Below are 25,387 nucleotides of genomic sequence, written 5' to 3'. Positions count from 1 at the left end.
CAATACGAGGTGAGTAATCGTTGTCCTGATATCCAGAAGCTATTTTTGGTCATAAGAGACGATGGCAGAAACATTATGTACAGAATAAATTACAAACAAGGCAAAAAAACACACATAACAGTACAATTGGTTAGAGGGCTGTAAAACGGCAGCCATCTTCCCCGGCGCCATTTGAGGGGTCATAGGTCAGGATCATTATGAGATGATAATTATACATTATAAGGGGTTCAAACATGCCTACGACAAGTCTTCTAATGCAATATAATTACATAATACTGCATTATACCTGCAGGCTTTAAGTAAAGTGTTCCCGATGTGGTCAATCACAATACACTCCCACACACAATGGTAACCATTCCACCAAGTGGAGTGAACCATTCCACAAGTCTCTTCACTACCCCCAAGTGGAGTGAACCATTTCACAAGTCTCTTCACTACCCCCAAGTGGAGTGAACCATTTCACAAGTCTCTTCACTACCCCCAAGTGGAGCGAACCATTCCACAAGTCTCTTCACTACCCCCAAGTGGAGTGAACCATTCCACAAGTCTCTTCACTACCCCCAAGTGGAGTGAACCATTCCACAAGTCTCTTCACTACCCCCAAGTGGAGTGAACCATTCCACAAGTCTCTTCACTAACCCCAAGTGGAGTGAACCATTTCACAAGTCTCTTCACTACCCCCAAGTGGAGTGAACCATTTCACAAGTCTCTTCACTACCCCCAAGTGGAGTGAACCATTTCACAAGTCTCTTTACTACCCCCTAGTGGAGTGGTGGTGTTAGTGTGAGTATCCTACCTGGTCCTTCTGCTCCGTGGCCATCTTCCGATCCTCCTCCAGCTGGCCAGACAGTTCGTTGATCTTCCTCTCCAGTTTACCGATGGAGTTGTTCATCACCACCTTATTCCTCTCCTCCACCCTCAGAGCGTTCTCCAGCTCCTTGGCCCGGCTCTCTGTCTTAGTGATCACATCCTCGTGGACTCTGGTGTGTTGGAGATCCGCCACCTCCACACGCAGGTCACGCAGCTGGATATACAGTACCGTTTATTAAGAGTTTTTACTTTAGCACAGGAACGAATGGACACCCTCAGTCATGGCTCCACAGACACAAAGCACGTTGCCACTGCTCAATCATTCATCACAGACACAACCGCTTCACCTTTTAACTGTGTACATGGATGACACGGTTACATGTTTTTATAGAATTGTGTGTTCATGATAAAAAGGGACAACGTTGGAGAACGATGGGGGGGGTTACACGCATCACATAGACACATCACAGAATGACATGAAACCCCTGCAGGTTAAAACTGTTCCCAGTGAAAACCCCTGCAGGTTAAAACTGTTCCCAGTGAAAACCCCTGCAGGTTAAAACTGTTCCCAGTGAAAACCCCTGCAGGTTAAAACTGTTCCCAGTGAAAACCCCTGCAGGTTAAAACTGTTCCCAGTGAAAACCCCTGCAGGTTAAAACTGTTCCCAGTGAAAACCCACCGGTAGTTAGTGCACTGTACCTGTCTCTCCAGGATGATCTTCTCACTGTCCAGCTGCTCATTCACATCTTTCTGCTGGATCAACTTCAGCTGGAGCTGTTCCGTCTGCGAAGAACAAAGCAAACATCCCAACGTCAGACTTTTAAAAAGAATGTATTTCCGGATTTACAATCACATACAGTAAAACCACCCCACTCCAATTGAGGGCCTTGGAATCTTCCCAACCCCAAGGAGACGTACTTTAAAGAAACCCATTTTAAGGTACTACAACCCCCCCCCCCCCCCCCCCAAAAAAAAAAAACTTGTCATTCTTTGATGCTGTAGATGGACGTCAGGATTGAATTAGTTCTGGCCAGGGATCGTTCAAGGAAGTATGGAGCAAAGTAGACGCTCATGTGAAAGTGATTTGTGGGTTATTTGTACATGTAAATTGAAAGCGAGCACATTTCAACAGTAAGGGGTGTTGGGGTCAAGGTTGAGAGGGCAGGTGTAGGCAGACGGACCTGTTCGATGGCTCTCTTGTGTTTGCTGGCCCATCTCTGTTCACTGTCCTGCATCTCCTCCAGGTCGCTCTCAAGATCTAACACTTTCTCCTGGAGAAACACATCAACCAATCAATCATTTATAAAGTGCTTTTACAGTAACCCTGCATTGACCACCAAAGAGAAAGTTGAAGCAGAAGTATGTACATGTGAGTTAATTTATCTGTAGCCTTATCTCTGCTCTCTCTATATCTACAGTATCTCTCCCACGGTTCATACAGTCTCCTCTCTCTATCTACAGTATCTCTCCCACGGTTCATACAGTCTCCTCTCTCTATCTACAGTATCTCTCCCACAGTTCATACAGTCTCCTCTCTCTATATCTACAGTATCTCTCCCACGGTTCATACAGTCTCCTCTCTCTCTCTACAGTATCTCTCCCACGGTTCATACAGTCTCCTCTCTCTCTATCTACAGTATCTCTCCCACGGTTCATACAGTCTCCTCTCCCTATCTACAGTATCTCTCCCACGGTTCATACAGTCTACTCTCTCTATCTACAGTATCTCTCCCACGGTTCATACAGTCTCCTCTCTCTCTATCTACAGTATCTCTCCCACGGTTCATACAGTCTCCTCTCTCTCTATCTACAGTATCTCTCCCACGGTTCATACAGTCTCCTCTCCCTATCTACAGTATCTCTCCCACGGTTCATACAGTCTCCTCTCTCTCTATCTACAGTATCTCTCCCACGGTTCATACAGTCTCCTCTCTCTCTCTACAGTATCTCTCCCACGGTTCATACAGTCTCCTCTCTCTCTATCTACAGTATCTCTCCCACGGTTCATACAGTCTCCTCTCTCTATCTACAGTATCTCTCCCACGGTTCATACAGTCTCCTCTCTCTCTCTCTCCGCTCTTCTAAAAATCATCTTCTAATGAGATTAAGCAGAAATGGGCCAAACAGTGAAGATTAGATTAAGATTAGGAGCACATAGATTGAATTAAGGGATTTGCATAAGTAATACTTTATTAACCCAGATTGACGTGAGCTCAGCTGACCTGTCCGTGTATGTATGTTTCCTGTGAACTGTAGCCAATGGTTGTACTGGGATGTTGTATGAACTGTAGTCTATGGTTGTACTAGGATGGTATGTGGTATAGATGTTGTCTCTAAATTGGTGTCTGCGCTACGGTGTGTCTGTGCTGTGTTGTGGTCAGATCACAATGCGTATTTGCAACCTTCTACATTCACAAGTCTCTACACTACCCCCCAAGTGGAATGAACCATTTCACAAGTCTCTTCACTACCCCCAAGTGGAGTGAACCATTTCACAAGTCTCTTCACTACCCCCAAGTGGAGTGAACCATTTCACAAGTCTCTTCACTACCCCCAAGTGGAGTGAACCATTTCACAAGTCTCTTCACTACCCCCAAGTGGAGTGAACCATTTCACAAGTCTCTTTACTACCCCCAAGTGGAGTGAACCATTTCACAAGTCTCTTCACTACCCCCAAGTGGAGTGAACTACAAATGTGGGCACAATCAGAATGAGGACAAATATCAGGACAAAGGACACATGCTAGAACCAGGTTTAAATGGGGCTACTGTGTTTGAGTTACCTGAGCCTGTTTGAGTTGCTTGGCCAGGTCCTCTTTAGACTGGGTTAAGGTTAGGGGTTATGGTGCTCTCTGTCTGTACCTACCTGAGCCTGTTTGAGTTGCTTGGCCAGGTCCTCTTTAGACTGGGTTAAGGTTAGGGTTATGGTGCTCTCTGTCTGTACCTACCTGAGCCTGTTTGAGTTGCTTGGCCAGGTCCTCTTTAGACTGGGTTAAGGTTAGGGTTATGGTGCTCTCTGTCTGTACCTACCTGAGCCTGTTTGAGTTGCTTGGCCAGGTCCTCTTTAGACTGGGTTAAGGTTAGGGGTTATGGTGCTCTCTGTCTGTACCTACCTGAGCCTGTTTGAGTTGCTTGGCCAGGTCCTCTTTAGACTGGGTTAAGGTTAGGGGTTATGGTGCTCTCTGTCTGTACCTACCTGAGCCTGTTTGAGTTGCTTGGCCAGGTCCTCTTTAGACTGGGTTAAAGGTTAGGGGTTATGGTGCTCTCTGTCTGTACCTACCTGAGCCTGTTTGAGTTGCTTGGCCAGGTCCTCTTTAGACTGGGTTAAAGGTTAGGGGTTATGGTGCTCTCTGTCTGTACCTACCTGAGCCTGTTTGAGTTGCTTGGCCTGGTCCTCCTTGGTCTGTGCAGCAGTCTGTAGCTCTATCGTGAGGTCCTCTACGCTCCTCTCTGCCTGCTTCCACTGCAGCTGGACTCTCTCCCTCAGCTGGATCTCCTCCTCCAGGGACCGCTCCTTATCTATCAGCTTCCCTGACACCTGATGACAACACATACAGTTATCTATCAGTTTACCTGACACCTGATGACAGCACATACAGTTATCTATCAGTTTACCTGACACCTGATGACAACACATACAGTTATCTATCAGTTTACCTGACACCTGATGACAACACATACAGTTATCTATCAGTTTACCTGACACCTGATGACAACACATACAGTTATCTATCAGTTTACCTGACACCTGATGACAACACATACAGTTATCTATCAGTTTACCTGACACCTGATGACAACACATACAGTTATCTATCAGTTTACCTGACACCTGATGACAGCACATACAGTTATCTATCAGCTTCCCTGACACCTGATGACAGCACATACAGTTATCTATCAGTTTACCTGACACCTGATGACAGCACATACAGTTATCTATCAGCTTACCTAACACCTGATGACAGCACATACAGTTATCTATAAGTTTACCTGACACCTGATGACAGCACATACAGTTATCTATCAGTTTACCTGACACCTGATGACAGCACATACAGTTATCTATCAGTTTACCTGACTCTTGACAGAGTATAACAGAATGTAAGAAATATACAACACACACAGAGGAATAAATCATATTATACACATGTAGAGTACATCAGAAAAAGCACATATGGAGACAGATTTTACAGTATGGGTCAAGTAGGTGACACTAACCCCTAACCCTAACCCTAACCCCCTAACCCTTTAACCCTAACCCTAACCCTAACCCTAACCATCTAACCCCCTAACCCTAACCCCCTAACCCCCTAACCCTAACCCCTAACCCTAACCCTAACCCCTAACCCAACCCAACACCAACCCCTCAACCCAACCCCCAACCCTAACCCTAACCCTCTAACCCTAACCCCAACCCCCTAACTCTAACCCCTAACCCTAACCCCAACCCCCAACCCTAACACCAACCCCCCTAACCCCTAACCCCTAACCCTAACCCCTAACCCCCAACCCTAACCCCTAACACTAACCCTAACCCCAACCCCAACCCCTAACCCTAACCCCAACACTAACCCCCAACCCCAACCCTAACCCTAACCCCAACCCCCCAACCCCCTAACCCCAACCCAACCCTAACCCTAACCCAACCCCCAACCCCAACCCTAACACTAACCCAACCCTTAACCCTAACCCCCTAACCCTAACCCCAACCCTAACCTAACCCCCAACCCCCACCCCTAACCCCTAACCCTAACCCCCCAACCCTAACCCTAACTCTAACCCCCCAACCCCTAACCCCAACACTAACCCCCAACCCCAACCCAACCCCAACCCCTAACCCCAACCCCCCCAACCCCAACCCCTAACACTAACCCCAACCCCTAACCCCAACCCCAACTCCCCTAACCCTAACCCCTAACCCCAACCCCTAACCCCTAACCCCTAACCCCTAACACCAACCCCCAACCCCAACCCCTAACCATCTAACCCCCAACCCTAACCCCAACCCTAACCCCCCCCCCCCAACCCCAACCCCCAACCCTAACCCCAACCCCAACCCCCCAACTAACCCAACCCCAACCCCAACCCTAACCCCTAACCCTAACCCAACCCCCAACTCTAACCCAACCCCAACCCAACCCTAACCCTAACCCTAACCCCTAGCCCCAACCCCAACCCCCCAACCCCAACCCTAACCCTAACCCCAACCCCACCCAACCCCCCCCCCCCCCCTAACCCTAACCCTAACTCTAACCCTAACCCTAACCCTAACCCCAACCATCTAACCCCCCTAACCCTAACCCCTAACCCCCCTAACCCTAACCCCCAACCCCTAACCCCAACCCCAACCCCTAACCCCCCAACCCTAACCCCCAACCCTAACCCTAACCCCCTAACCCCTAACCCTAACCCCCAACCCCAACCCCCCTAACCCTAACCCCAACCCCAACCCCCCAACCCCAACCCCAACCCCAACCCCAACCCTAACCCCCAACCCTAACCCCCTAACCCTAACCCTAACCCTAACCCCCTAACCCCCTAACCCTAACCCTAACCCCCTAACCCCCTAACCCTCTAACCCTAACCCTAACCCAAGCTGTAAGGCCTTTATAACCCTGGTCAGTATTGTACCTGTCCCTGCAGGCGGCTGACAGTCTGCTGGGCTGTCTGCAGCTCCACCCTAACCCAAGCTGTAAGGCCTTTATAACCCTGGTCAGTGTTGTACCTGTCCCTGCAGGCGGCTGACAGTCTGTATAACCCTGGTCAGTATTGTACCTGTCCCTGCAGGCGGCTGACAGTCTGTATAACCCTGGTCAGTATTGTACCTGTCCCTGCAGGCGGCTGACAGTCTGCTGGGCTGTCTGCAGCTCCTGACCCTTCTCCAGTAGGGTCTCTTCCAGCTCCTCCACCCTCAGCAGGGCGTCATCTCGTAGCTTCTGGTGCAGACTGAGCTCTGCTGAGGCCTGGGTGGCTTTCTGTAGGGCCTCTCCTAGCTGTGGAGGGAGGAGGACAATAATGTCACGCACACATCCTGTACCCATCCTGTACCAATACTGTATCCGTCCTGTACCCATCCTGTACCCATCCTGTACCAATACTGTATCCGTCCTGTACCCATCCTGTACCCATCCTGTACCCATCCTGTACCAATACTGTATCCGTCCTGTACCCATCCTGTACCAATACTGTATCCGTCCTGTACCCATCCTGTACCAATACTGTATCCGTCCTGTACCCATCCTGTACCCATCCAGACCCATCCTGTACCCATCCAGGCATACACACGCCCACATACTTTATATACTTTCCCAAAATGTTCAGATTTTCCAGAAATCCTGGTTGCTCCTGATTCTGAGAATCCTCCACCCCTAGTGTCAGTACAGTGGATAGATCTATTTGAAACTTTGGTAGCTACCAGGGTTGCGGTCAATTCCAATTCAATTCTTGAATTCACTCATGAAGTGGAGAATTTACGTTGAATTCAATTCGAATTTCAAAAAATGTCAAGTTTTGGAATTGAATGTGTTTATTTCACATACAGTTAAAGGAATGAATGCGCTTCTTCTTCTTTCTTTTTTTTGACTGCAAGATTTGTTTTAAAATCATTTCAACTTGTATTTCTATATTCCCTGAAAGCCTGAGTGAATTGAATTCAAATTGGAATGTGTGGAATTTTTGGGGGGATAATATTGAATTGGGAATTAATATATTGGAATTAACCTAACATTGGAATTGAAAGGAATTTAATTATCTCTGAATTTAAATACTGACCTGGAATTTGAATTGTATTCATTGGAATTTACAGGGAAAGGGAATTTAATTAGAATTGAATTAGTGGAAATGAACCCCAACCCTTGTAGCTACATTTTAGGTGTGTAAAGAGAACAGTACTGTACCTCAGTCTCCAGTCTGAAGACAGTGTCGCTGAGCTCCGATGTCCTCTTGTCCCGTGTCTCCTTGTCCACCTCTAGATCCTCCAACTTTCTCTCAGACAGCCACAGCTTCTCCGACAGGCCCTGGGCATGGAGCGACTGCTTCTCTAGTGCCTCCTATAGGGGGACAGATACACACGGTGTAGGACAGGCACAGAGGCTGGGGCTGAAATGGAACCCTACTTCCTACATAGTGCACTAATTCTGTGCAGAGTAAGGAATAGGGTGCCATTTCTGGAAACACAGAGGGGCTCACGCAGGGTCAGGACACACACACAGGCTCAGGTCTGTGGGTAGAATAGGTCCAGCTAACTGACAGGTCTGTGGTAGAATAGGTCCAGCTAACTGACAGGTCTGTGTTAGAATAGGTCCAGCTAACTGACTGAGGTCTGTGGTAGAATAGGCCCAGCTAACTGACAGGTCTATGGTAGAATAGGTCCAGCTAACTGACTGAGGTCTGTGGTAGAATAGGTCCAGCTAACTGACTGAGGTCTGTGGTAGAATAGGTCCAGCTAACTGACTGAGGTCTGTGGTAGAATAGGTCCAGCTAACTGACTGGTCTGTGGTAGAATAGGCCCAGCTAACTGACTGAGGTCTGTGGTAGAATAGGCCCAGCTAACTGACTGGTCTGTGGTAGAATAGGCCCAGCTAACTGACTGAGGTCTGTGGTAGAATAGGTCCAGCTAACTGACTGAGGTCTGTGGTAGAATAGGTCCAGCTAACTGACAGGTCTGTGGGAAGAATAGGTCCAGCTAACTGACTGAGGTCTGTGGTAGAATAGGCCCAGCTAACTGACAGGTCTGTGGTAGAATAGGTCCAGCTAACTGACAGGTCTGTGGTAGAATAGGTCCAGCTAACTGACTGAGGTCTGTGGTAGAATAGGCCCGGCTAACTGACAGGTCTGTGGTAGAATAGGTCCAGCTAACTGACAGGTCAGAGGTAGAATAGGTCCAGCTAACTGACTGAGGTCTGTGGTAGAATAGGCCCAGCTAACTGACTGAGGTCTGTGGTAGAATAGGCCCAGCTAACTGACTGAGGTCTGTGGTAGAATAGGTCCAGCTAACTGACTGAGGTCTGTGGTAGAATAGGCTCAGCTAACTGACAGGTCTGTGGTAGAATAGGCCCAGCTAACTGACAGGTCTGTGGTAGAATAGGCCCAGCTAACTGACTGAGGTCTGTGGTAGAATAGGCTCAGCTAACTGACTGAGGTCTGTGGTAGAATAGGTCCAGCTAACTGACTGAGGTCTGTGGTAGAATAGGCCCAGCTAACTGACTGAGGTCTGTGGATAATAGGCCCAGCTAACTGACAGGTCTGTGGTAGAATAGGCCCAGCTAACTGACTGAGGTCTGTGGTAGAATAGGCCCAGCTAACTGACTGAGGTCTGTGGTAGAATAGGCCCAGCTAACTGACTGGTCTGTGGTAGAATAGGCCCAGCTAACTGACTGAGGTCCCTGGTAGAATAGGCCCAGCTAACTGACAGGTCTGTGGTAGAATAGGCCCAGCTAACTGACTGAGGTCTGTGGTAGAATAGGCCCAGCTAACTGACTGAGGTCTGTGGTAGAATAGGTCCAGCTAACTGACTGAGGTCTGTAGTAGAATAGGCCCAGCTAACTGACTGAGGTCTGTGGTAGAATAGGCCCAGCTAACTGACTGAGGTCTGTGGTAGAATAGGCCCAGCTAACTGACAGGTCTGTGGTAGAATAGGCCCAGCTAACTGACTGAGGTCTGTGGTAGAATAGGTCCAGCTAACTGACTGAGGTCTGTGGTAGAATAGGCCCAGCTAACTGACAGGTCTGTGGTAGAATAGGCCCAGCTAACTGACTGAGGTCTGTGGTAGAATAGGCCCAGCTAACTGACTGAGGTCTGTGGTAGAATAGGCCCAGCTAACTGACTGAGGTCTGTGGTAGAATAGGCCCAGCTAACTGACTGAGGTCTGTGGTAGAATAGGCCCAGCTAACTGACAGGTCTGTGGTAGAATAGGCCCAGCTAACTGACTGAGGTCTATGGTAGAATAGGTCCAGCTAACTGACTGAGGTCTGTGGTAGAATAGGCCCAGCTAACTGACAGGTCTGTGGTAAATAGGCCCAGCTAGGTCTGTGGTAGAATAGGCCCAGCTAACTGACTGAGGTCTGTGGTAGAATAGGTCCAGCTAACTGACTGGTCTGTGGTAGAATAGGCCCAGCTAACTGACTGAGGTCTGTGGTAGAATAGGTCCAGCTAACTGACAGGTCTGTGGTAGAATAGGCCCAGCTAACTGACTGAGGTCTGTGGTAGAATAGGCTCAGCTAACTGACTGAGGTCTGTGGTAGAATAGGCCCAGCTAACTGACTGAGGTCTGTGGTAGAATAGGCCCAGCTAACTGACTGAGGTCTGTGGATAATAGGCCCAGCTAACAGACAGGTCTGTGGTAGAATAGGCCCAGCTAACTGACTGAGGTCTGTGGTAGAATAGGCCCAGCTAACTGACAGGTCTGTGGTAGAATAGGTCCAGCTAACTGACAGGTATGTGGTAGAATAGGCCCAGCTAACTGACTGAGGTCTGTGGTAGAATAGGCCCAGCTAACTGACTGAGGTCTGTGGTAGAATAGGCCCAGCTAACTGACTGAGGTCTGTGGTAGAATAGGTCCAGCTAACTGACTGAGGTCTGTGGTAGAATAGGTCCAGCTAACTGAGAGGTCTGTGGTAGAACAGGCCCAGCTAACTGACTGAGGTCTGTGGTAGAATAGGCCCAGCTAACTGACTGGTCTGTGGTAGAATAGGCCCAGCTATCTGACTGAGGTCTGTGGTAGAATAGGTCCAGCTAACTGACTGAGGTCTGTGGTAGAATAGGCCCAGCTAACTGACAGGTCTGTGGTAGAATAGGTCCAGCTAACTGACTGAGGTCTGTGGTAGAATAGGCCCAGCTAACTGACTGAGGTCTGTGGATAATAGGTCCAGCTAACTGACTGAGGTCTGTGGTAGAATAGGTCCAGCTAACTGACTGAGGTCTGTGGTAGAATAGGTCCAGCTAACTGACAGATCTGTGGTAGAATAGGTCCAGCTAACTGACTGAGGTCTGTGGTAGAATAGGCCCAGCTAACTGACTGAGGTCTGTGGTAGAATAGGCCCAGCTAACTGACTGAGGTCTGTGGTAGAATAGGCCCAGCTAACTGACTGAGGTCTGTGGTAGAATAGGTCCAGCTAACTGACTGAGGTCTGTGGTAGAATAGGCCCAGCTAACTGACTGAGGTCTGTGGTAGAATAGGTCCAGCTAACTGACTGAGGTCTGTGGTAGAATAGGCCCAGCTAACTGACAGGTCTGTGGGTAGAATAGGTCCAGCTAACTGACTGAGGTCTGTGGTAGAATAGGTCCAGCTAACTGACAGGTCTGTGGTAGAATAGGCCCAGCTAACTGACTGGTCTGTGGTAGAATAGGCCCAGCTAACTGACTGAGGTCTGTGGTAGAATAGGTCCAGCTAACTGACTGAGGTCTGTGGTAGAATAGGCCCAGCTAACTGACAGGTCTGTGGTAGAATAGGCCCAGCTAACTGACAGGTCTGTGGTAGAATAGGTCCAGCTAACTGACAGGTCTGTGGTAGAATAGGTCCAGCTAACTGACAGGTCTGTGGTAGAATAGGTCCAGCTAACTGACTGAGTTATGTGGTAGAATAGGTCCAGCTAACTGACTGAGGTCTGTGGTAGAATAGGCCCAGCTAACTGACAGGTCTGTGGTAGAATAGGCCCAGCTAACTGACTGAGGTCTGTGGTAGAATAGGCCCAGCTAACTGACTGAGGTCTGCGGGGGCGGCAGGTAGCTTAGTGGTTAAGAGCGTTGTGCCAGTAACCGAAAGGTCGCTGGTTCTAATCGCCGACTAGGTGAAAAATCTGTCGATGTGCCCTTGAGCAAGGCACTTAACCCCTAAAAACGGTAAATGTAGAATCTGATTATAGAGAAGCCTATTATGTACCTCGGCATCCTTTATCTTATTCTTCAGAGACTGCTGCAGGAAGTTGAAGGCATATTCCTGAGTGTTAGCCTCCACCATCAGGACCCTGGCCTCGGTCAGCTCCGTCTGGAGGAAACACACATGACATCAGCTCTCCGCGACATTACATTTTTACGTCATTTAGCAGACGCTCTTATCCAGAGCGGCTTACAGTTAGTGCATACATTACTTTTTTAATTTTCATACTGGCCCCCCGTGGGAATCGAACCCACAGCCCTGGCGTTGCAAACGCCATGCTCTATAAACTGAGCTACCTCCCTGCCGGCCATTCCCTCCCCTACCCTGGGCCAATTGTGCGCCGCCCCATGGGTCTCCCGGTCGCGGCCGGCTACAGCAGAGCCTGGATTCGAACCAGGATCTCTAGTGGCACAGCCTTAGAACACTGCGCCACTCGGGAGGTTATCCTCCGTGTTTCAACACTTTGAAAACACAACCACTAATATTTATCTAGAAATACATGAAAGGAGGAGCTTGTGTGTTGGAAGATCATCCTTCCATCCAGCTCCAGGAAAGAGTCTCAGAAGGATGAACACAGTGTAGTTTCTGTGTAGCCCAGTCCAGTAGCCTACCTCCATAACTCTGAAGCGTTCCGTCATGGCCGTGTTGTCTCTCTCCAGCTCTATCATCCTCTCCCTCATCCTCTTCATCTCCATCTTGGATTGATAAGGAGACAGGACATTACGTTAGCGTCAGGAACCTCTCTACTAGCCTCGGAACCAGTCTGTTTGTGCCATCACGCCACTCCTTACCAAGACAAGGAGTGGCAAGGAGTGGCATCACGGCGCAAACAGACTGGTACTCAGGCAACAGCTTTACTGAGGTCACACCAGATATGCTCCACAGAGCATTCTGGGTAGTGTAGTCCATCATGCTTCACACCTGCAGGGTACTGTTGGTTCTGAGAAGGTCCTCGTTGTTCACCAACAGGCTTCTCATCTCCAACCTGATCTGGTTCCTTTCCTTTTCCATCTCTACGCTCTCTGCCTCCAGGAACTGGTTCCTCTGTGGAAAGGAGGGGGACACGGAGAGAGAGTGAGTGAGTGAGTGAGTGAGTGGGTGGGAGAGAGAGAGAGAGAGAGAGAGAGAGAGAGAGAGAGAGAGAGAGAGAGAGAGAGAGAGAGAGAGAGAGAGAGAGAGAGAGAGAGAGAGAGATAGTCTTCATACTGTACCTTCTGACATGCATCCATCTGTCTGGTCAGCTCCTCGATGTAGTCTCTCTTGTTGGGCATAGCGACAGGCGACACAGTGGACCGCATGGGGATTTGGCTTGGCATCACCTGGAAGAACCAGGGGTCAGTCATACAGATATACACTATAGTAGTACTGGTATTATATATATTATGAGACTTTATAACATGTCAAAAGGCATACAAATGTTTTTTAACCCATATTATTGCTCTGACCACCCACCGGCTGGTCCCGCCTCCTGAGAGAGTCGTAGGCTGAGAAGCGTGCACGTGGGGCGGTCGAGGTCGGGGTGAAGGAGAGCACGGGGCTGGTACTCCTGCTGTTGTGGCTGTTGAACAGGTTCAGCTCTGATGTGGCTGGAGACATCACCCCCTGCATCTAACGGAGAGAACAGGGAGAGGAGGGGAGGGAGAGGAGAGAACAGGGAGAGGGGAGGGAGAGGAGGGGAGGGAGAGGAGAGAACAGGGAGAGGGGAGGGAGAGGAGGGGAGGGAGAGGAGAGGAGAGGGAGAGGGGAGGGGAGGGAGAGGAGAGAACAGGGAGAGGAGAGGGAGAGGGGAGGGGAGGGAGAGGAGAGAACAGGGAGAGGAGAGGGAGAGGGAGGGGAGGGAGAGGAGAGAACAGGGAGAGGGGAGGGAGAGGGAGGGAGGGAGAGGGAGAGAACAGGGAGAGGGGAGGGAGAGGGGGAGGGAGAGGAGAGAACAGGGAGAAGGGAGGGAGAGGAAGGGAGGGAGAGGAGAGAACAGGGAGAGGGGAGGGAGAGGAGAGGGGAGGGAGAGGAGAGAACAGGGAGAGGGGAGGGAGAGGAGGAGAGGGAGAGGAGAGAACAGGGAGAGGGGAGGGAGAGGAGAGAACAGGGAGAGGAGGGGAGGGGAGGAGAGAACAGGGAGAGGGGAGGGAGAGGAGAGAACAGGGAGAGGAGGAGAGGGAGAGGAGAGAACAGGGAGAGGGGATGGAGAGGAGAGAACAGGGAGAGGAGAGAACAGGGAGAGGGGAGGGAGAGGAGAGAACAGGGAGAGGAGGGGAGGGAGAGGAGAGGGGAGGGAGAGGGGAGGGAGGGAGGGGAGAGAACAGTTAGGGGAAGGGGGAGGGAGGAGGAGGGAGAGGAGAGAACAGGGAGAGGGGAGGGAGAGGAGAGAACAGGGAGAGGGGAGGGAGAGGAGGGGAGGGAGGGGAGAGAACAGGGAGAGGAGGGGAGGGGAGGGAGAGGAGAGGGGAGGGAGATGGGCGGGAGGGAGGGGAGAGAACAGTTAGGGGAAGGGGAGGGAGGGGAGAGAACAGGGAGAGGAGGGGAGGGAGAGGGAAGACAAACTGAGGTAAATGGGCTATACAATAATATCAGGATTCTTTGCTCTCTAAGACAAACTGAGGTAAATGGGCTATATGTCACGACTTCCTCCGAAGCTGCCTCCCCTCCTTGTTCGGGCAGGCTTCGGCGTTCGTCGTCACCGGCCTTCTAGCCACTGCCGCTCCTCATCTCGTCATTCCATTTGTCTTGTCTTGTCAATCACACACACCTGGTTCATATCCCCCTCATCAGTACCTGTATAAGTGTTCCCTCTGCCCCCCCCCCTGTCTTTGTGTGTGTGATTAGTTATTGTGGAGGTGACTATAGCTCGGTGGGGCTACTTTGTATTTTGTTTCGCCGGGATATTCACCCCGTGTGCCTTGTTTTTCTACAGTGCACTGGAGTGTTTTACACATTGCTGCGTACCGCTGTGTTCCTGATTTAAACTATTTATTCTGTGATTTACCCTCCTGCGCCTGACTCCGTCCAAAATCACCCACTACACTATGCAATAATATCATAATTCTTTGCTCTCTAAGACAAAACAAGATATTAGTAAAACAGTTGTTTCTGTAGCACACATTTTACCTTATGCTCTGACATCCGGTACACGCCAGGGTTGTACTCCGTGGAAGCCGCTGTAGCGTAGGGACTGTTGAACGCCCTGGGGGGACTCTCAAAACCTCCCAGCTAGACAACAGACAGAAACATTCGATAACATAAATAAAAACATGAACATTCTAAAAATGTTGTCTTTGTAATATTATCCATGGATTTTTAATATTGACGTTATTGTAAAGCCTGTTGTACACCAGCAGATGGCAATGCATCATAAAGGTCAGCACAGCAGTTGGGAGCAGACAGACAGTTGCTGATCTGCTTAAGTCTACAGGCAGCATCTGGCGCTGATCACACAGCCACTCTGAGCTCTATCTATCAGTTTAATTAGAGTGGGTTGACAACCTGTCGTTCCCTTGGCCCCCCATTCCCCCATCTCAGGTCCCTGGCGGTCCCTGGCAGAACTGGCCCCTGGAGGCCTAATACTGTCCCTCAGCCATGTCTGATTCTCCTGGCCCCTAGCAGTACTGGCCCCACCACCACCACCCCTGAATGAATCCCCTGGCCCCTGGAGGCCCAAGCCTCAGACCTGTTATTGGTCCTCAGCCTTATCTGATTCCCCTGTCCCCAGTACCAGCCCTAAGTGGCCCCCGGCCCCTCACCCTGTCCGACATGGTGTCCCTGTCCCGAGATGCCAGAGACTCCAGGGATCCGCGGTGGTTTGGCCCAAATCTGGAGCTAGCGCTGTCCCAACGGGAACTGTTCCTGGGGTCTCTCCCATTCCCGTTCTCTCCCCCAGACGTTCCATTTGTATCCCTGGATCCGTTCCCCGTCATGTCTCCACCCAGGAACAGCTGATATTTGGGGTTCTGGCAGACTTTGACGGGATTGGACGGCTCGTCCTCAGACGGGGGACTTTCAGGCTGCTTGTTGGGATCAATGTCTGATTTCTGGAGGAGGAGAATAAGATATTAAATGTATGGATGGAGGGATGGAGAGAGAGAGAGAGAGAGAGAGAGAGAGAGAGAGAGAGAGAGAGAGAGACTCGAGGTATTTCCCGTGGAAAGACACGCACAGCATGCCATAAAGCCTAAGAATTGATGAGAGAGAGAGAGAGAGAGAGAGAGAGAGAGAGAGAGAGAGAGAGAGAGAGAGAGAGAGAGACAGACAGACAGAGAGACAGACAGACAGACAGACAGAGAGAGAGATAGAGCGAGAGAGATGGGGAAGAGAGAGAGAGAGATAGGGAAGAGATAGAGAGAGAGAAAGAAAGAGGGGAAAGAGACAGCGACAGAGAGAAGGGGGAAGAGAGAGAGAGAGACTAAGCGAATCACTACATGCAGCACAGCACAGTAGTGGTGGTCACTTTAATGGGAGGCACCGGGCTCTGGTTCTCTACGGTGGTGCAGCTCGGTGTGGCTGGGTTGGACTGGGACGTCTGTATGGTACCGCTAATGCTGCTCGGTGTGGCTGGGTTGGACTGGGACGTCTGTATGGTACCACTAATGCTGCTCTGTGTGGCTGGGTTGGACTGGGACGTCTGTATGGTACCGCTAATGCTGCTCGGTGTGGCTGGGTTGGACTGGGACGTCTGTATGGTACCGCTAATGCTGCTCGGTGTGGCTGGGTTGGACTGGGACGTCTGTATGGTACCGCTAATGCTGCTCGGTGTGGCTGGGTTGGACTGGGCGTCTGTATGGTACCGCTAATGCTGCCGTGCTGTATGGTACCGCTAATGCTGCTCGGTGTGGCTGGGTTGGACTGGGACGTCTGTATGGTACCGCTAATGCTGCTCGGTGTGGCTGGGTTGGACTGGGACTGGGAGGTGGACTTGACCACTGTCTTCTCAGTCTCTGTGGTGCCAGTCCTGGCTGTGGACATCCTGACTGGGCTTTGGGTCTGTACTGTGGTACTACTGAGAGCGTTTGGGATGGACTGGGAGCTCTGATTGGCCAGTACCTCCTCAGTCCTGGCTGTGGACATCCTGATTGGCCGGTTAGTGTCTTCAGGCAGGGATCCGCTCTGTGACGGAACTGGTGAGCCGTTCTCCATGGCTGATAAAGGTTCTCTGAGCCTGAGAACTTGTGGATCAGGTCTTTAACACTCCCAGAGCGGGTCAGGTTATATCTTGCACTGTTTTCTTTTTGGTCCTACAGGCCTTCTCTTCCTCCTCCAATGAACTGCTCTGAGTCTTCCCGAGCCCCTGTAGAGATGGAACCTCAGTGGGGTACTAGGAGTTAGACAACGTCCCCTGGTGTGGCCGTTCCTTTTCACTGAACTCCTGCCTTGCTCTGCTCTAGGGCTGATAGGGCTGGAAACTCTCCTTGTCTCTTTAACAGCAGTGGTTTCCTAAGACACAAATCTATGGTTTCATCACAGGCACAGTGGGGCTCCGGGGTGAGGTTTCCCCTCGGTACAGATCTAGGACCAGCTTCCCCTCCCCCAATCCAAACCGTAACCGTTAGTGGGGAAATGCTAAACTGACACCTGATCAGTGTCTAGGCTCTAGGGGCAACTTCATCCTACTCCCACAGTGGGACAGAGGGTTGGGCTAGGTATGTAACGATGATGTCTGTCTGGAGCCTTTAGTCTGGATTAGACTCTTGTTTGTTTTCATTAGCTGTTACATACTTCTTTCTTTAGAGGTCAGTAGCCGAAAGGGTAAAGCCTGGCCGCTTTTATTATGCAATATCCTGTCTGCTAATTCACTCATGACTGGACAGGAGGAATACTGACTGATATCGTAGAAGAAAAATAGACCAGAAAAGGCCCTGTTGTGGTGAGGCAAGAGGCGACCATATGAAATGAAACGGGCCCCAACGTTCTGCGAGGGTTTCAACACAGAGCAGAGGACACACACACACTTCTCAAAAGGGTGTTCCATTCCAACACTTCTCAAAAAGGGTGTTCCATTCCAACACTTCTCAAAAGGGTGTTCCATTCCAACACTTCTCAAAAGGGTGTTCCATTCCAACACTTCTCAAAAGGGTGTTCCATTCCAACACTTCTCAAAAGGGTGTTCCATTCCAACACTTCTCAAAAGGGTGTTCCATTCCAACACTTCTCAAAAAGGGTGTTCCATTCCAACACCCTCAAAAGAGTGTTCCATTCCAACACTTCTCAAAAAGGGTGTTCCATTCCAACACCCTCAAAAGGGTGTTCCATTCCAACACTTCTCAAAAAGGGTGTTCCATTCCAACACCCTCAAAAGGGTGTTCTATTCCAACATCCTCAAAAGGGTGTTCCATTCCAACACCCTCAAAAGGGTGTTCCATTCCAACACCCATAGCAGTGACATTCTTTTTTTTCTTCTTTTTTTACATTTAGCTAAAGAGCTACTTAGCTTAACCGACTTTCAATTAACAATATAACAGGCACAATTACATTACACTAATGCTAACCCTAATTCTACTTATATAAATGAAGTGGCCAGTGACCAGCAGCTGCTTTGGCTAGGGACCATGAGGCCTAGGCACTAATCCGTATCCTGGGTCTCGCCTGGTGTCCTCCATGCTAGCCCATACCATAGACTTCCAGTCATAGACTTCTAGCGCTAGTTAGCAACTTCTTTCAAACTGCACGCAGAGACATAAAAATGGTATCCTCGAGTTCACCTGACTCTGGGGAAGTAGATAAAGGGTATTTGATGAGTGTTAGTAAGCCGTGGGACTGAGGAATGAGGAATGCCATGGTTGAGTTAGTGATGTGTTCTTATGAAACACTGTATGTGTCAACCTATATGTTAAGCAGGGGGGCAATGCCATTTCCATCCAGTCAGTTCAGGAAGTAAACTGAAATGAGGAAAATTTGAATTTCAGTCTACTTCCTGAATTCACTTTATGGAAATAGAATTGGCCCCAACCATGATGGTGAGTCACTATCGGTTGGTTTCAAAGGTAAACTGGTTGGACCATATTCACCGGTATAAGGCGACAGTTTGTGTTATGATGATGAAATTCTGCTTGATAATCAAACAGATTATTCAGTCACTCACGGTGAGGCTGCATCTTCCACCTCTTGCTTTGATAAATAATGTTTTCCCCCCTCTTTGGTACTGTTTAGGCCTCTACTAAAGGTTATTTACAAAACAAGATTACAATTATATAAAAACAACATACTGTCTCTAAACATCCATGCGTAAAGATCCACCCTGGATAAACAGATCCACCCTGGATAAACGCGTTGCACCATTCGGAGATGCACCTCGTAGCCTGTTCTGTAACTTCACCTGTTTGTATTTTTACTGTGTGCAATAGAGCCTTTGTGTCTTTTTTTTTTTATGTGTTTTATTTATACTGTGCATTAATTGTATTTTGTCACATCATGAGATACTCCGATCGTTTGTGTGTGGTGACTTTTTTTTAAGGGATGGGAGAGGATTCTCTAAATATTAATTTGTACGGCGGTGGAGAGGTCGAGGTCATTGGGACATTTAAACCCAGTCTTTAAATCGTTGGATAATAAAAGCAGGCTGTAATGATGAGAGTATAAAATGATTGACTATAAAAGTGTGCTGTTTTCTGTTGATTTATACAGCTTGTGTCATAAGGGGAGGTCCACGGCTGGTTGGATTAATTTACATACAGGGAGGGACCAGGGATTCTACGCACGCATTGGGCAGGTAAAGAGGCATTTAATTACCATGTGTAGACGCAACAAATCTCCATCGGATCGGATCGGATCGGATCTCGATGGGATGAAGTCGACCACTTTAAAGATCCACTGAATGTGTTGCCGATGTGTTGCACGTTGTGTTTTTCTGTTGCTCATTACAAAAAAACGAGATTTCAGTCTTGGAGGTGTGTTTCCTGACCCGATTCCGCATTTCGTTAATGATGTTTGTCCCCCATGAGACGCTGTAGCCTATTTCACGCACCCAAAATCCGCAGAATGAATGTAAGATAACTCAAGAAATCTGTAATATTTTTTTTTTTTTATGTTTTTGCCGAGGATGTTTTTTTGTTGAGCAGTTTGACATCTAACTAAGGTGTTTGGTGCAGTATTTGTCAAGTAAAAAATGTTTGTGACGTGTTGTCTTATGTAAACACAGTCAGAGCTGCTAAGCAGGTGCTATTGGATAGAGAGCAATCACCACAGCTGTTCACCCCATGTTAGTGGGCAAATGGACATCTTCAAATAAAAACCCACCCTTCATTTACCCCGTTGTGATGCACGGATGTTCCAAACTCCATTTTAGATGAGACTGACTTTATGACCAAAATTATCCTATTGATGCCACATGGGGCCGTTTCCAAAAGGATTTGTTGCTTTTTAAAGGCAGTGGGCTCTTTTTTTGTTTTTTTATGCAAGTGTAACCACGGCTTGAGAGAAACCCCGGGCCTTTGCACTATTCCTCGGTGGCCCGGCACACAGACATATGGTTCAGAGTTAGAAAACAAGACCTGACCCAGATCTCATACAATCCTGTACTACTGTAAACCCTGCCTGCCTGTGAACGCACCGTATGTGTGTTTAGGAAGGTGCTGTTAATTTAGTACTCTCACTAATACTGAGCCCTCTATTACCCACAGTTTAATCCCTGGTTAGGGATTATTGCCTCTAAACATAACAACATTTAGCAAATGCTGTTTTAATTGATTATTATATTATTTTTTTACAGATGGTTTGTCATGGAGTCCAATGCCTTTCAATATCATTAGGGAAAATCACTCACGTTACCCAGTTAAGTGTGTGTGTGAGTGTGAGTGTGTGTGTGTGTGTGATTGTGAGTGTGTGTGTGTGTGTGAGTGTGTGAGTGTGTGAGTACGAGCACGTAACAATTCTGATGTTCAGAATAGACCGTATTTGTCTCTACACATTTCATGTCAACCGTATGAACATGACACAGACAAGAGAGACTGATTCTGTGAATTCTCATAATTTCACCATGAAAAAAACCAGTTGTGACAAGAGACTGTTCCAGATGTTTCCATACAGCTAGCTGATCTCTGATAGGAGACTGTTCCAGATGTTTCCATACAGCTAGCTGATCTCTGATAGGAGACTGTTCCAGATGTTTCCATACGGCTAGCTGATCTCTGATAGGAGACTGTTCCAGATGTTTCCATACAGCTAGCTGATCTCTGATAGGAGACTGTTCCAGATGTTTCCATACAGCTAGCTGATCTCTGATAGGAGACTGTTCCAGATGTTTCCATACAGCTAGCTGATCTCTGATAGGAGACTGTTCCAGATGTTTCCATACAGCTAGCTGATCTCTGATAGGAGACTGTTCCAGATGTTTCCATACAGCTAGCTGATCTCTGATAGGAGACTGTTCCAGATGTTTCCATACAGCTAGCTGATCTCTGATAGGAGACTGTTCCAGATGTTTCCATCCAGCTAGCTGATCTCTGATAGGAGACTGTTCCAGATGTTTCCATACAGCTCACTATACATCTCTGGGAGGAAACTGACAACAGCTGGACATATTTTACTGCAGCTACCATCCTTTTGTGATTGATGTATGTACATGCAATGGTTAAAGGACAAGAGATTTAAAGGCTTATTTGGCTAATAATTTAGATATCAGTCTGAAGGAAGAAGAATGAGGAGAGAGAGAGAGAGAGAGAGAGAGAGAGAGAGAGAGAGAGAGAGAGAGAGAGAGAGAGAGAGAGAGAGAGAGAGAGAGATGAAAGAGGGAGTGAAAGAGAGAGAGAGATTTTAACCGTACCATGTTATTGTCTTGGTGTTCTTGTTCACTCTTCCCTTGCATGTTGTGGTGGGTGACCCTGTAGTCTTGTAGTCTGGTAGTCTCCTCTCAGTATGTCCAGTAGAGAGGTCAGGCCCTGTTCCTGAAACCTCAGCTTGTCTGCCTGGGCTGCTCTCCCTGCTAAACACACCCCTCCAGCTCCCACCAGGCAAGCAGCGACCACTGGGTTCCACAGAGACAGGCCACAGTGTTAGCATACATAAACCATTGTCCACACACAAAACCCATGTTAGCATGTTAGCATAATAGCTAACACTATGCCATTGATAACATGGTTACACACTGCTCTTATGAATGTGTTATGAAGCCCTTATGTAGGTACCCTTTAAATAAAAGTGTTACCGCGTTTTAGAACACAGTCAATACAGTGCCTGGAGAGAGTAGCTACCTGTAGAGCCTAGACAAGACTAAACCAGACTAGCCTAAATGGAAAAGCCCAACCGATAGATTCCAGTACTCACAGTACAAGCCTCTACGTTTTGGGCCTCTCTGTTGTCTCAACCTCTATTCTCTGGCCCTCCAAGTCACTCAGCTCAGGTGCTCCAGACGTTGTTGAACCTCTTTCAGGCTGAAACACAGAAAAAGGTTTATTGTAATTTTTTCAGCATTAGGCCTTTCTGAAAACCAGTCTCCTGTTATGTGTGAGAGGGTTCAGTCTACAGTACATATAGGACTCCTGGCTTTCGAGACCGGGGACTATGGTAACGTGAGACCGGGGACTATGGTAACGTGAGACCGGGGACTATGGTAACGTGAGACCGGGGACTATGGTAACGTGAGACCATGGACTTTGGCATCTTTCGAGACCGGGGACTATGGTAACGTGAGACCTGAGACTTTGGTAATGTGAGACCTGGGACTGTGGTAACGTGAGACCTGGGACTATGGTAACGTGAGACCTGGGACTATGGTAACGTGAGACCGGGGACTATGGTAACGTGAGACCTGGGACTATGGTAACGTGAGACCGGGGACTATGGTAACGTGAGACCTGGGACTATGGTAACGTGAGACCGTGGACTTTGGCATCTTTCGAGACCTGGGACTATGGTAACGTGAGACCTGGGACTATGGTAATGTGAGACCTGGGACTATGGTAATGTGAGACCTGGAACTATGGTAACGTGAGACCGGGGACTGTGGTAACGTGAGACCGGGGACTATGGTAACGTGAGACCGGGAACTATGGTAACGTGAGACCGTGGACTTTGGTAACTTTCGAGACCGGGGACTATGGTAACGTGAGACCGTGGACTTTGGCATCTTTCGAGACCTGGGAATATGGTAACGTGAGACCGGGGACTATGGTAACGTGAGACCGGGGACTATGGTAACGTGAGACCGGGGACTATGGTAACGTGAGACCGGGAACTATGGTAACGTGAGACCGTGGACTTTGGTAACTTTCGAGACCGGGGACTATGGTAACGTGAGACCGGGGACTATGGTTACGTGAGACCGGGGACTATGGTTACGTGAGACCGGGGACTATGGTTAGGTGAGACCGGGGACTATGGTAACGTGAGACCGGGGACTATGGTTACGTGAGACCGGGGACTATGGTTACGTGAGACCGGGGACTATGGTTACGTGAGACCGGGGACTATGGTTAGGTGAGACCGGGGACTATGGTAACGTGAGACCGGGGACTATGGTTACGTGAGACTAACACGTACACAAATAGATATCAAGCCCTTTTTCATGATAACCTCAGTGTTGTGGCTTTGGTTCATTTTTCCTCATCGAGTGACATTTCCTTTGACAGCTAGACAAGCTAAAGGGAAGAACATAAACTAGTGTGTCCTTAAGCAAATACCACAATGTTATCGTAGACATAAAAACTCTAAAACAGTACTTGTCAAGTCAATGATTAATCACAACACAACTACTACTCAAGACGAAGATATTATTATTTGACCATAACACTCTCAACACACTGAGAAAAGCGTGCTGTTGAGTCGTAATCTCTCCACTGGAGGGCAGTATTTAATCATCTGTATACAGCAGAGTGACACAGAAAGACAGGAACCTGACATTTGGGTTTGAGGGAAGTAACACCCATAGGAAAGCCTTTGATGAAAATGCACATCACTGCTGTTTCGTCAAAGTCTCCCATAATGACTATATGACATATTTGTCACTATGACAACAACAGCAGAATATCAGGAAAGCATGGACGTTCAGAGAAAACATCCACAATACAACAACGCATCCCACAATTGCTTTGATCACTTTGATCAGTCATGCATATCTATCAAATTAATCAATCAAACCACGATGGGGCCAAAACTAAAAACAGGAAAACATGATGAGACTAGAAAGATATTTATTCCCGTCAGGAAGTAGCCAATATCCATCCATGAACTGCAGTAATTACATAGAGAAATGGTCATAAGTGGTTATTCGTTTGTCTAGCTGTTGGCTAAAACACAGCACACGGGCCCCCAGTGATTAGGGCTGAGTTTCATGCAGATCTGCTCTGTGTGAGCCCGAAGTGTGTGTGTATGTGTGTGTGTGTGTGTGTGTGTGTGTGTGTAAATCTGTTGGCATCTGCTGAAGGGATAAACAAAAAGCTGTGAACCCTCATTAACCTTTTGTTTATGCGGCGTTGGAAACGAGGTCTACCCAGCATGCAGCAGTGATACACACACACACACGGCGGGCTCACGCAGAGCTGATCGCCAGCTGTCAAGCTACTCAAACGCTTAGAGAATAAAACATAAATAGCACATCATCATTGTGGATGTATATGATGAACACAGTTCACTCCATCATCATTGCGGATGTATATGATGAACACAGTTCACTCCATCATCATTGTGGATGTATATGAACACAGTTCACTCCTTCATCATTGTGTACGTTCTTCCAACACACATAGCTAGCTATGTGTTTTATCACATCAAGCGTTCGTTGTGTAAAGGTTTTAAAATCCCTGTCAAATGGAATAAATGTATGTTTTACTACTTTTTAAATGCATTATAATCCATAAAATTAATGAATGTATACTTTCTATACTATGTTACTGTTAGCAACCTCCCAATCATGTACATTTAAAGACTGTGTTTTGGTTCTTTTTCACATTTTAAACCTCATTATTTCCATGTCTAATTATGTTTTAATAAGATATACGTTTACATTTTGCTATGATTGTGTTTTCTTTATCCAATAGTTTCTTCAAAACGACCCCATTGGTAATCCATGTATGTAAAATATGTTGGTGGCTTAAGGGTTAACAGACATAAACCTCAGTTACCTAAAATGGTGAGTATTATTTTTGGACAAATCTATGTTTGAAGGGATTAATAATGGTATTAAAAATACGTTATTAATGACTCAATGAATAATGGTATTAAATAAAAACCAGGTCTAATTAGGGAGCCTGCAATTCCAGCTAATAAAGCATGTAGTATTATGTAGTATTATGTAGTATTATGTAGTATTATGTAGTATTATGTAGTATTATGTAGTATTATGTAGTATTATGTATCTGAGTGAGAACAAAAGGCTAACACAGAGACAGTCTAGTCTTTCTCCCTGTTAGCTGACAGAGAAGCTGTCCGATGCACAGAGACGCTCTAGTCTTCTACTCCCTGTTAGCTGACAGAGAAGCTGTCCGATGCACAGAGACGCTCTAGTCTTTCTACTCCCTGTTAGCTGACAGAGAAGCTGTCCGATGCACAGAGACACTCTAGTCTTTCTATCCCTGTTAGCTGACAGAGAAGCTGTCCGATGCACAGAGACGCTCTAGTCTTTCTCTCCCTGTTAGCTGACAGAGAAGCTGTCCGATGCACAGAGACGCTCTAGTCTTCCTCCCTGTTAGCTGACAGAGAAGCTGTCCGATGCACAGAGACACTCTAGTCTTTCTCCCTGTTAGCTGACAGAGAAGCTGTCCGATGCACAGAGACGCTC

The 25,387-nt window shown here is 48.0% G+C and overlaps 1 protein-coding gene across 2 annotated transcripts in view; it reads right to left on the bottom strand.

Annotated features, from left to right (window-relative positions):
* Positions 1-25,387, bottom strand: part of LOC121581839 (cingulin-like protein 1) — a 94,204-nt gene that overhangs the window by 8,457 nt on the left and 60,360 nt on the right. For both annotated transcript variants that reach the window (XM_041897201.2, XM_041897202.2), the window contains 15 exons: positions 21,937-22,043; positions 21,437-21,637; positions 15,426-15,713; positions 14,794-14,895; positions 13,141-13,296; positions 12,900-13,007; positions 12,610-12,732; positions 12,300-12,383; positions 11,692-11,796; positions 7,709-7,861; positions 6,638-6,805; positions 4,174-4,347; positions 1,992-2,081; positions 1,510-1,593; positions 797-1,024 (listed from right to left, as the gene is read on the bottom strand). In XM_041897201.2, the coding sequence (XP_041753135.1) occupies positions 797-1,024; positions 1,510-1,593; positions 1,992-2,081; positions 4,174-4,347; positions 6,638-6,805; positions 7,709-7,861; positions 11,692-11,796; positions 12,300-12,383; positions 12,610-12,732; positions 12,900-13,007; positions 13,141-13,296; positions 14,794-14,895; positions 15,426-15,713; positions 21,437-21,478 (1,905 nt within the window). In that variant the 5' untranslated portion in view covers positions 21,479-21,637; positions 21,937-22,043. The remainder of the gene's footprint in view (positions 1-796; positions 1,025-1,509; positions 1,594-1,991; positions 2,082-4,173; positions 4,348-6,637; positions 6,806-7,708; positions 7,862-11,691; positions 11,797-12,299; positions 12,384-12,609; positions 12,733-12,899; positions 13,008-13,140; positions 13,297-14,793; positions 14,896-15,425; positions 15,714-21,436; positions 21,638-21,936; positions 22,044-25,387) is intronic.

The sequence above is a fragment of the Coregonus clupeaformis genome, chromosome 15 (assembly GCF_020615455.1).
Source record: "Coregonus clupeaformis isolate EN_2021a chromosome 15, ASM2061545v1, whole genome shotgun sequence".
Classification (NCBI taxonomy): Eukaryota; Metazoa; Chordata; class Actinopteri; order Salmoniformes; family Salmonidae; genus Coregonus; species Coregonus clupeaformis.
Note: the sequence above shows the minus strand (reverse complement) of the source record. Positions and strands in the feature narration are given on the sequence as shown.